The sequence below is a fragment of the Erigeron canadensis genome, chromosome 5 (assembly GCF_010389155.1).
Source record: "Erigeron canadensis isolate Cc75 chromosome 5, C_canadensis_v1, whole genome shotgun sequence".
NCBI classification, from domain to species: domain Eukaryota; kingdom Viridiplantae; phylum Streptophyta; class Magnoliopsida; order Asterales; family Asteraceae; genus Erigeron; species Erigeron canadensis.
In genome coordinates this window covers 9,621,429-9,634,616 of record NC_057765.1, presented here as the reverse complement: position 1 = coordinate 9,634,616, position 13,188 = coordinate 9,621,429, and the positions used below count along the sequence as shown (strand labels likewise).

The 13,188-nt window shown below is 33.4% G+C and overlaps 1 protein-coding gene and 1 long non-coding RNA gene across 2 annotated transcripts; one reads left to right on the top strand and one right to left on the bottom strand.

Moving 5' to 3' along the window:
• Window positions 1-361: 361 nt before the first annotated feature.
• Window positions 362-2,312, top strand: LOC122599251 (protein ANTAGONIST OF LIKE HETEROCHROMATIN PROTEIN 1-like). The gene has a single exon (XM_043771731.1). It carries the CDS (start codon window positions 519-521, stop codon window positions 2,085-2,087), a length of 1,569 nt encoding a protein of 522 aa, XP_043627666.1. The 5' UTR covers window positions 362-518; the 3' UTR covers window positions 2,088-2,312.
• Window positions 2,313-9,209: 6,897 nt separating this feature from the next.
• Window positions 9,210-11,291, bottom strand: LOC122599253. The gene is made up of 2 exons (XR_006323896.1): window positions 9,928-11,291; window positions 9,210-9,625 (listed from the first exon to the last, which is right to left on the bottom strand). It is a non-coding gene; the product is annotated as an uncharacterized LOC122599253 (long non-coding RNA).
• Between the last annotated feature and the right edge of the window lie 1,897 nt (window positions 11,292-13,188).

The following is a 13,188-nucleotide window of genomic DNA, read 5'->3' as shown; positions in this document are numbered from 1 at the left end:
AAAAAAAATAAATCATTTCCCAAAACAAAACACTCCAAAAACAATTTTGTTTAAACTATAAACAAATAAAATGAAAAGACAAAACACATTTATTTTATCAAAATAAAACAAGGAAGTCAAAACCAAACCCAAGTATCCAACCGCGTTGTTGCACCGCCATACGACACATACTTCGAATCTTCCCTTTCGTACTCTCACAATATATTGTGTTCACACGTCTTCTTCATCAATTTCGCTTCTTCTTTATTCTTTTTCACTAAACCAGATGTCTTTTTGTTTTTCTTACTTTTCTTTTTTTCATTTCACACCTGAACCCCTTTAGATATATATACATACACATATTTAGGTATATATAATAAAACATATATAATCCCCTTCAAACCCCTTTTCATTTTCAGTCTCAATCTTTCATATTTCTTGTGTTCACATCTCTTTCGGGCAATTTTTTCAAAGACCTTACTTTCATTTTCCAACTTTCCCAAAATTTTGCTTACGTTTATATATAGATATATAAATATATGACTTCTTCTAATACAAAACAAGAGAATAGTAGTGATTATTTTTATTACTATAGTTTATTACAACAAACATTTGATCAAATGAATGATGCAAAACCAACAACAAGTGGTAATGATGGAGAAAAGCAAGCACAAGAACAAGAAGAAGAGCAAGTGAAAACAAAAGGGTTGAAAGAAATTATTACTAGTTTGCTTTTGATTGAAGAACAAGACAAAATAGAAAAACAAACATGGGATGATGCTCAAGAACAAGACAAGGTAATGTTTCAAGAAAATCATAATAAGAAAACAAAAGCCATGTTGGATTACCGCAACGAGTTACAGGAACTCGATGAGGTAATCGACGAAACGCATCGCGTTAGGAAACGCAAAGCGCGCGCCGCAACTAATGCGGCGCTCGCTTCCGTTGTTATATCAGCTGATGCTGATATAACCTCGGCCCAGAAAAACACCCCCAGTACCAGTACGGTTGGAAATACTGGCGCTGGGGGTGCTGGTGGGCCGCAAAGAAGATTATGGGTAAAGACTAGGTCAACTGATTGGTGGGATAAATGCAATAGTCCGGATTTCCCGGAAGAGGAATTCAAAAGGGCATTTAGAATGGGGAAAGATACATTTGAAATGATATGTAATGAGCTGACGTCAGTTGTGGCCAAGGAAAACACAATGTTGCGCGACGCGGTGCCAGTAAGGCAACGCGTCGCGGTTTGTATATGGCGGTTAGCCACTGGCGAACCGCTACGTCTTGTTTCAAAACGATTCGGGTTAGGCATTTCGACGTGTCACAAGCTTGTGCTTGAAGTTTGTTCAGCTATAAAGAATGTGTTGATGCCAAAGTATCTACAATGGCCTAATGAGGATACCATTAGAGTGATCAAAGATGAATTCGTGTCGATTTCTGGTATCCCGAATGTTATAGGATCAATGTACACAACTCACATTCCAATTATTGCTCCAAAAATAAGTGTGGCTGCTTATTTTAACAAAAGACATACAGAGCGAAACCAAAAGACTAGTTACTCGATAACGGTTCAAGGCGTTGTCGACCCACGAGGCGTTTTTACGGATGTGTGCATCGGATGGCCCGGTTCGATGCCAGATGATCAAGTGTTGGAAAAATCAGCACTTTTTCAAAGGGCAAATAATGGGCTGTTGAAAGATGTTTGGGTTGTAGGTAGTTCAGGATACCCCTTAATGGATTGGGTATTAGTACCTTATACACAACCACATTTGACATGGACACAACATGCATTTAATGAAAAAATTGGTGAGATACAAAGAGTAGCTAAAGATTCATTTGCAAGGTTGAAAGGAAGGTGGTCTTGTTTACAAAAAAGAACAGAAGTTAAGCTTCAAGATTTGCCTGTTGTGTTAGGGGCTTGCTGTGTTTTGCATAATATTTGCGAAATTAGGAACGAAGAAATAGAGCCCGAGTTGATGATTGAGCTTATGGATGATGAAATGGTGCCTGAAATCGGATTAAGATCTGCGATTGCAATGAAAGCGAGGGATTCGATTGCTCATAATCTTTTGCATCATAATCATGCTGGTACTTCTTTCTTGACTTGAAGAGAACTTTGATTACTAAACATATTGTTATTGGGATTAGTCTTTTAGCTCATTTTATTATCATGTTGTTAATTGTGTTGGATTATAGCCATTTTGTTGCATTTTTTTGATGTGGGGTTGTCATATATGTATCTTCCCCTTTGTGCAAACACATTGAAAATTTGGCTTTTAGGATGAGTTTTATACAGAAATTACTTACTAAATTTAAATTTAACAGTTTAACTAGCTCTAGTTGCTTGTTGATTATTGATTCATTATTGCAAGACATCAATGTATAGAAATGAACTCTCTTATATATATTGTTATTATTAAAAGATGAAGCCCTTGGATAGTTTTGTGCGTTTTGACTAGAAACAGGTTTAGATGGTTCAGTTTTGGGTTTGAATTTTGATTATAGTTGATCATGCCCAACAATGTTATACATAACCTTTTGATTTACACGGTTGCATATTAGAGCACCGGATAAGCTAAACCTGACTTCAGTATGAGGCAGCGGTCGACATTATCCATGTTCGGGTTGGGTATTATCAATCTTGTGGTCCCGAGTTTTCATTAACGGAGAGAAATGAAAGGAAGGGAGAGATTGATATTTCCTTCTATAAATAGAAAGATGTTACATCCCCCGCCTTCTCTTTTCTCCTCATCTTCTTTTCTTCCCTAAACTTGGGAGCATTATTGTTCTTGTTAAGTATTTGATGATATGTCTGTTATTTGGTTGATTTGGGTTATTTCCCTTGTAGTTTTTGGCATTTTGACTAGATACAGGTTTAGATGGTTCAGTTTTGGGGTTTGAATTATGATTATAGTTGATCATAAATCATAATCATACCCAACAATGTTATGCATAACCCTTTGTTTTACAAGGTTGCATAGTATAGTACCAGATGTCCGGATAAGCTAAATCCGACTTCAGTATTGAGTTGAGGCAGCATTAAACATCCACATTAGGGAACTCACTCAACTCAGCGTTGTCGGTGTTCAGATTGGGTATTTTCTTGACATCATTAGTGTTTGGCAAAAGGGGTTCTAATCTATTTTAGTACAAACTTGATATACGCCCACGCGATGTGGCGGCGATGATGTTAACGACGGCGGTTTGGTGGCGGTGGTGCCCGAGCTAGCGAGAGAGGGCAGAGGATCAAGAAGAAGAAGTTATGTTTTAGGGTTAGGATTTAAAATATGTTTTAGGGATGAATACACACATAGTTAAGATTAAAAAAAAAATATGAAAGTGTTAGAAAAAAGTAATTGGGGGTATATTGGGATAATGAAACATTGTTTAATGTCTTAATCTATTTTGCTTTATAAGAGAAGATTATATTATAGATAGATATAGATTATATAGATTATAGATACAAAAATAAGTGGGCCCGAAGTTATTTGGGTTCGGGTAAAAAGAGTACAATATATGTTAGTTTATAATAAGTTTAAAGAAAAACCTCACTGGTACTAATTCAATAGTATATTGTATATATACATATATTTTATGTATAATTATGATAAATGTATCAAGATCCATGATATTTTTATCAATTCTTTCAAAAAGATAATGTTATATCTTTGTTGTTATGTCATACTTGTACATGTCGTGTAAGATTCAGTTTGTTATTATACATATATCACTTCTCAAATTCGACAAATGTATGATCAAATCATGTATCTGTAAGTCAAACAATCTGTCAAAATTTGAATTCCGCATAATTTGATTTTGAAAGCAGTCTCGAACCCAAAAATTATCATTTTGGGCTCAACAATATAATTATTACAAATATTTCTCTTACAAAGGTGATAAAATTCAATCTGTAGTTTTATTACATTTAAAGATAAAGACTTAGGTGTGAAATCAAGAATATTATAATAGTGATTGGGATTTAGAAGTCGAAGATTTGATTTTTGAGGATATAAGAAAGGGATGTGCCATGCTTCATGCCGCATTATGTACATACTTTTCACACCAGGATAATCCAATAGTTTTTTGTAGTTATTAAAAGTATCTTCCTTTTTAATAATAAAATTTTAGAAGTTGAATAGCTTTGTGCAACGATATTTAAATTTAAAATATAAGGTAAATCATATTGTCACGATTTTAGCTTATCTAACACACGAGTATGTTTAAATATTGAGTTTAATTTTTCGGTAGAATATTTAAAATGAAAATTAACTAGGATGACGGTATTTTATAATATCAAGAGGATTACAAGAAAAACCTGAAAAACTTTTTATATAATGGCTTCTTTCTAATCCTCAATTCAATATACAATAGTTATTTTTTTGTTAACATTAATATTAATATATACAACAGTATATAAGAGTATTCAGAATAACAATAAGTTATTAATTTTTTTTATTTTTTTTTTGCCATTTAACAAATCCGCTAACTTTAACTTATAAAAAATGTCTTCTTTCCAATGATAAAGCTTTTTAAAGCGCTTTTGTTTTTAATTAAATTAACATCTATTGATACATATTAGAAAAAAAAAGTTTTTAGTCAATAGATTGAGATTTTTCAACCTATTGATTAAATAACTCAATTGTGTTAACCTTTTATAAAAACTTTTCTCTTCAAAATAAGTCATTCATTTTTTACCATTAGAGATGCCCTAAGGGCTGTTATGACAAACGAAAAGTGACCAACCCACCCAATGTGACAAACAAAAAGTGACCGACCCATCCAATGTCTGATTAACAAGGGTTTAAATTACTTGTATAATATCTTTACATTTTTTTTAACAACGAGTTAGTAGCTACCAGTTAACATTTAGTATTCGAGATATCACAGTTGACATCCAATTAGGCAGTATACAGTGTTCCAACCAATTTACATTTAATAATCAATTATGCATGTTCCAATCGAATGATAAACACATTAGACTAATCACATCGGTGAACTACTGAACTGTTCAATAGATTGCTCAATATAATAATAAATGTACAAAATGCCAAAAGGTCTCCTAGCGAACTACTCCCTTGCACGAGCCAAATTGTAAGGAGATTGTCCTATTTTGAGCCACGTGTCATCTTTCCAATGGATTAAATCTTTTTGGTTTTTATTATACATAATTAAATATAATACTTTATTAGTTTTTCTTTAATGACTTACATTTTATAAGTTTTAATAAAAAATTTAAAAAAGTGGTATTTTCTATTTTTCTTTTACGAACATTTTGACATAAGTTTTATTAAAAACCGAACTACTTTTATAAATATAATTTTCTATATTTTACCAAATTTGTATCTTATTTATGTTATTTAAAAATTCTAGATTATTGTAAAAAAAGGATTTATTTATTTAAAATAAAAAAAATTATTTTCAATATTGTAAAAATATAAATAAATTAATATAATTTATTTATATTTTTATATAAGTGGAAGAAAGGGAAATTAAATTTTTTAATTAAGAATTGGGTATGGTTGGTTCACTAATAATAATAGTCTTAAAAACGCTCGTATTTTGCTTTTTAGATCGGCGGGTCGAATTCATTATGTCTGGTTAGGGTCATTATTCTTCCGGTTCTCCTAATTTCCACGACAACCCCCGACAAGACATATGTACGAAGCAACTTGTAGTTTGTTTAGAAAAAGATTTAGAGTCTTATAAAATACATAATCAATTACCAACATTCTGATCATATTCAACCAATATATTGAAGGGGAAAAAACGGAGAGTAGTTGGTTGTCTTAATTTGATGCATAGGCATTTATGTGGTGACTAGAAAAATAGAATTTCATGTCTCATCAAAGGGCGACTTATTACACTAGTCGTAGTAAAACAGAATGTTACACTAACTAGGTTTGGAATATTTAATTTGAGATCTTAGGTATGAAAAGAAGACTATTATTAATAATTTAGATTTAGAAGTTAATATATAAGACGGGACGTGCCACATATGAAAAAGAAAGGAATATGACCTGCTTAGTGCCAGAGTTATGTGCATCCTTTTTCACACTATAGTTGTATTTATTTAGTTAATAACTTTGTTAATTTGCAAATTTAATAATTATTTTATATTTACATGATACATATGAATTATTATCTCTATCATAGTACGACTGATTACAGATATTTAATTGCTTTTTGAGAAGGAAACAATTTCGGTTTTCTATTCATACAAAAATAAGGTGGGAAGGTTTTTTCTATAGAGGTTCTTGTCCGGGAGTCAGAAATTAGATACTCCGGGGGCCGCTAGACCTATAGATTTCCAAGTGGTGGAAACTGGGATTCGAACTTGACTCGAGTGTTATGTCTAACCATTAACACATTTGGTAAGAAACAAATTATACAGCTTATGATTATAAATGTAAGTACATGTTGGTACATAAGTGGCTAATCTAGAATAGATCAACCTAATAACATTTGGTCAAATTAACATTTAAAAAAATCATCTTTACTATTTGTAAAAAATAGCATATCTGTTTGATAGACTTGTGTTCTACGCACTACATATTCTTGTCATAGTGATAATGTTTTCCTAAATAAAAGATTGTAATGTATATAACTTTTTATTAAAGAATCCTCGTTTGAATGATTCATGATCAAGATTTTTATTCATACTTAGGCATTAATTTTGTAACAATTTTTGAAATATTACATCTTGATTGTTCTAACTTGGTCTCCTTGTGTATTATTTATATTCAGAAGGGCTATTTCTGTCAATATGAGAAAGCTGAAACTCTAGGGACTAAAGCTGGACATCAAGAAGAAGAAGGGTCAAAGAAGAAGATGGTCTATATAAACAAGGGAAATGATATTTGTACAACACAATTTGACAATCTACAACAATCTTTATATTATGCAGTTGTACCCTTGTGTAATAAAGTTTATATATATGTTGTAGATGACAAAATTATGTTGTAGAAATATCACTCTCCTATAAACAAGTTGCTGTTACTGTTAGGGTTACAACACAACACCCAAATTTGCAGTTTATAACCGTTACACTCAATCATCACCACGTTTGTTTCAATCATTATTCTGATTATGTAATAGTTTGTAGTTGTCCCTTAATCTATCACTTTTGTGTTGGTTTATTGTAATCTCTATAATTATTTCAATTTGTCTATTAAGTACTTTTATTAATCAATCAAAGATGAGGGAATCATTCTACTATATGTGGTCTGGAATCTTGTTATTTCTTCAACAATTGCTTTTGTAAAACTACATCGCACTTTCTTTTTTATTTTCAAAATGATACTTAGAGTAAATTACATGTATCGTCTGTGTGATTTGTCGCTATCTTACCTGCAAAAACTTTGTCTTCATCAAAGGGCCACCAACCAGGTTGTCTGTGGGTTTCATACTACAAAATATATAATCAATTCTAGTAAGTTATGACTTAAATTCTTACTAGAACGTAGAGGTGCAAGAAACGGTTAACCGATTTCGGTTATTAATTTTAATAACTGGTTTCGGTTATTTTTTGAAACAGTAATAATCGATTACGGTTAACTTGTACCGGTTAATAACTGGTTTTTAGGTTTTAAAAGTAGAACCTATCTAACCGATTTCGATTAATAATAACCGGTTAACCGATACCCGTTAACCTATTCGGTTTTTTTTAACTGCCCATTATAATGTGGAAAAACAATCATTTCCGACAAGCCTAAGCGACAAACCCATATTCCAAAAAAACCTATATTCCAAATAAACATCATTTTCTAAACACAACAAATTTCATCATCCCAAATCTCAAAAAAAAACAAAAATTGATGTTGGATCGGATGAAATGAGCATTAATCTATATATAGTATAGATATATCGAAAGCTTACGAAATCATCTGATGGTCCGATCTTTCTGGTTAAATATCAGTGTATGTATATAATATGTGATTAACCGGTTAACCGGTTATTATTTAGAATAATTAACCGGTTATAGGTTAACCGGTTAATAATCGGTTTTGGTTTTGAAAAGAGTAATCGGTTAGTAACCTACGGTTTCTGGTAACCTATAATCGGTTTTTACTATTCCGGTTATTAACCGATTTCGGTTATCGGTTACAAATCGGTTCGGTTCGGTTAATCGATTTTTTCTTGCACCTCTACTAGAACGTAGGGCACTACATTCAAAATTGGTATCGACTCCATATTTGGTTGGTCACTAATCTGGCCGATTTATGCAAAGTGTGCTCTAGTCTCTACATAAACCAGTTCTTTCTCTCTTCTTTTATAAAGGTGTGTGTCACCTATAATTTGTATGCACCAAATGGATTTATTTTAGCAACAAAATTCTTAGTACACCTACATTACACCCATATAATACTGTCGATCTCTAAACATACACCTCAAGAGACAAGAGCCTCAACCAAAGGAGCTAACCGCACACTGGCTACACCTAACTGATTTTAACCTTGTACCTCCACATTTGTGTCAGAGTTACCGCCTCTATTAATTTACCATTAACCCAACGCCTAGGGTCTAAAAGAATAATCAACTAACTCAGTTAGTAGGCTGATAACACAAATCAAGTCATTGCTATCATCCAGGTGGTCAATTTTTTAAAAATATTTATATAACATAAAAAAACATATATTGAGTTAAGGTCGCAAGTTGATTTGGAACGGGACAAAACAGACCCACAACCATAAAGTAATAGAACAAGACTGGTTGAAAACTAGGACTAGGGTCTACAGACGACAAGATCAGCTCCTGGTCTGTCAGAACTCGGAACATGACATTTTAGTATAGGACCGTCGGGTCAGGCCAAGCTAATTTTATCCTATTTTTCTCTTCTTTATTTCTTAAACAAACTTCGAGGTAGTCTAATACGCTACCTATGATTACAAATTATATCAGTAATTATATAAGAAAAAAAAAACCTAAATAAATGATTTAGCATGTTGTAAGTACTAGGTATGATAATGAACTCTAGCAACTTTTGACCTGCTCACATTTTAGCTAAACCTTTGCTATTTGCCCCTTCGAGATCAAAACAGCAAATGGACTCGTCCAGAAGTATATGTGTCAATCCAGCCACCAATATTGCAACAACATAAGCGTTAATTAGGGATTTAGGGGGTGGTCACCTTTCGACATCAATGACTAAGTTATTACTTTCGATGGCTATCTAACAACTAGGTCCATGGTCTTTTATTTTGTATAGCAACCTGGATTCTATGGTATGTTAGTTACTGAAACTGTTTTAGTTATTTCAATACACGATCATGGTTACAGTAGTGCATGCTCAGCTGAAACCGCTTCAAATACATCACATGTAAAAAAAATCCTTTGAAAGAAGAGACCATTCTAAAAGAACCTAAAATATTGACCAGACACTGTGGCTATTGGCTAACTAGAAATCTATTACACATCAGAGTTGTTAACAGCCAATTTGTAAGCTGTCCCTATTGCATTCACTGCCTATTACAACAGACTAATGTATTAGAAATTGGATTTACCTTAAAGCTCGTATCCAACTGCAAGTGCAATTAACTTGAAACAGTTTGATGTTGCCTATTGCCATCAGATGGGAAGTGAAATGGAAAATGAGCATAGTGTAACTTCAATGCATGTGAATCAGGTTTCTTCATATCAAACTTGTAACCTGCAAAAGACCGCATTCTCAAGGATCAAGATCCAATAATTTTCTCAAAGTCGGTTCATATGTTCTTAGTGAAAGTGCGAAAATGTGTGTTTGATGGGTTAAGAGGTCAAAACAGGGAATTTGGTACAGCTCGATATAGTTCAGCTTGGGTTCGCCCAAAGCATTTTTTGTTTAACCTTTGTATTAGGAGGTTTTATGCAGCAAATATACACTATGGGTGAATTTCAGCCCATTTATACCCTCCTTTCAAGGCTATTTGTTTTGATCATACAAGATAGACGGGTTAGAGAGAAATTTTATACCGCATCGACCCATTCATACGTAAATGGGTCAAACTATCAGCTCTAGTTCTTTGACTTCTTTTCCAGAGTCTCATATAGGGTGATATGTTGCTTTTTTTTGCCAAGATGTTTTTTTCTAGTCAAACTTTAGCATAATTTTCGAGTTCCAACTTCCAAGTGTCCCTGTGTAGTGCATCGATAATCACTTTCACAATCAAGATGTTGAAGATAAATGAACCTTGAAGGGCTTCCATAGCAGTTAAAGCACAATTGGCATCTGCAAACTCAAGAAAGCACAAAACGCTGGGATTTCCTCCCTGCCTCTGTAACTCAAAATCAGATTATATATCAGAATAGTACATGAAATTGGTCAAATCTATTAAAAATTACACAAACACAAGGAGAACTGTGTAATCAATCAGCAGGCCTTTTGGGTTTTAATGCAAATAACAAAAATACATAGATCTGAATAACTAATATTCTTGCATAAAGAAAGACAATATATTCAAATGCTGTAACGACATGGTTTACCGGCATCAACACTTCATGTGATATGAAAAAGGATAATGGGGGGAACCTTAGCCCCGGTACCACAATTGGATACCCATCGAATCACCCTGTATGAACCATATGATACCGGTACTATACCTCCATCTTAATCTCCACATGATCCGGGCACACCAAGGGATTGAACCCGTGTCTTTAGAGCTTCACATGTGGGTCTAGGCTTCATTGGTAACGGGTACCTTAAAAGAATTGTGTTTTGTGTCAAGCGGGGATGGAACTTGAGACCTTAAGTTCACCAAGTGCTTCCCTTACCACTATGCCTACACTACATGTAATATGCTTCTTTCCATCATCGTTCATCGGAAACACTACAATGTCTATGGATAATAAGTATAAATGAAAATTCTGATTTTGCCGAAGTTTCATTGCAAAATGATAGTCCAACTTTTTCTTAGTTGAGAAAATATGACAGCCGATCACTAGATAAAAATCCAGCGGCCCAAAAAGCATGTCATAAAGTATGTCATTAACATAACCCCCTGATACAAATATATATATTTTGTTTATGAGAACCATAAGCTAGACTCCATGGCCATGCACAGAATAGTTGCTTCAATGACATACGTAATATTTCTTAATAACGTTGTGCAATACTGATATCACTCTTTCTTAATATTACTCCATTTGGCATCCTCTTTGTTTAAACAATGAGAAGGTACAGCCTAGTGAGATATCATCTTAACCCCCACAGCGATCAGAACCTCTATATGATGTTCATTCGCTCAGCTCAACTCTCCTTTAGGTGAGGAAACTTATAAATCTTTGCAGGATTTTCACGGGTATATCATTTACTTACCTATATAAAAAATTTATGGACTACATATTTATAATCCTTGGAATCATATCAATAACATCATCTAAATTATTGTCCTAATTATCAAACTATAGTTAAGATTGAAGGAGCTTAAGGACCTTATATATATTATAACAACTGCTCAAGTTCTCATGAATTAAAGCATAATTCATCAGCTATCAAATACTTTAATTTCTAACATTCCACTAATGAAGTATTTGGACAGAGAAACCTTTACCAGAGAGATGCACAATTGAGAAACCATAAAAGTTTAATGACCAATTCACCTGGTTTGCCTTCTTAGTTTGTCACTTGCCTATTTTACATACAAAACTTCAATTAGCATAAAAATAAAGAAACAAGAGAAAGATAAAGAAATGTGACCAAATTGGGCACTTCTCTTAAGAGATGCCTTAATTGAGCCAGATCATGATTTCATGATAAGCGCAATTTGTTGTTTGCGTTTGTATCGGTCAGTTGTAGTATATGTACCAATCACTTCAAACGTAGTCCCAGATTTTCTCAACCATTATCAATGGTCAAATAAAAGGTTAACCCATAGAGAAGATACTTGCACACACAACTTCTTGCTGGTACAATACCTTCATACCTATAATACAGATCAGAATTGCATGCACTTTATGTGTAAGCATAAAAAAGCTGGTATGCAAATCACTTCCCTATTCATTATAGTTGTATGGAACAAAACTTCAAATTGTAGATAGATGAGTCATTATTTAATTTAAAGCTGTTAAAAATGACATCTATTATTGTTAAAACATCCATTGCCCATTTATGCAAGTAACAAGATAACTTATACTATTTAACATTAAATACAGATACTTTTATAGCATTGTGGTAAAACATATAACAATAAACATTTTTATAGCATTGTGGTAAAACATATAACAATAAACATTTTGATTGCAATGAACCAGCTAAATGCTTATAGGTATCAACTGGAAAAATGGATGATATGTATTTATGATGAAATTTTGCCAGAGAAATTTATCCTATTTCTGAATTGATAGGGGGGACCGGAGAGTACTAGTATTTAGTGTTTAGACAGACATGCATACACAGGAACACCCTGTTTCCTTCTTAAACAACTATAAATTCTTTGTTGTGCTAAAAGTTGTATAATACATTCCCACGTATTGCTCAGAGTATATATCATGCACAAGTTAAAATGGAATCCAAAACATTCTAAACATAAGGGTTAAAAACTGATTACTAGATGGCATACTTACAGTTCTTAGCTCCTAGTGCACAAGTCTAATTTCTCTGAATCCAAAAGAAAGACAGCATTAGGGATATGTCCAAAGTATTAAATTATTATACATAGCAGAATTTTACTTAGCACCAAAGACTAAAATTCTCAATCTCAAATATATATTTGCAAGGTCAATTTCGTCTTTTAAAGGATCATGTATATGGAATTTGATATATAATGAAACAAAGGACAACTAACATCAATTCATGTTGATTAGGATCCTAACCGTAGACAACTAACATCAGTTAATGTTTCAAAGGACCCTAACCATAGACAACTAAAAAATTTCGTCAAGGCTGCAAGAGCCTGATGGCTTCCTCCTTCAGTGTATGTAGTAAACAGAAAATATGATATGATCCCACATCGGCCAAGTATGGGATTAGTTGGTGGTTTATAAGTCAAGGTGTCCCCTCCTTCTTTGAGCTAGCTTTTGGGAGTGAGTTCTACACCTAGCTTGTGGCATGATACGAGCCTATTATGGGATGGGTTCGTATCAATTGGTATTAGAGCCAGCCTTACCTTTCGAGGTTCCAACACTCGGAGTGGTGACCTATGGAGTGGTGGCTTGGACCCAAGGAGAAGGGTGTTAACCGTGACCAACATAGCCCCTTTGAGCTAGCTTTTGGGAGTGAGTTCTACACCTAGCTTG

Excerpts from the sequence above, each read along its gene's own strand:
- LOC122599251 (XM_043771731.1), top strand. The coding sequence starts at position 519 with ATGACTTCTTCTAATACAAAACAAGAGAATAGTAGTGATTATTTTTAT.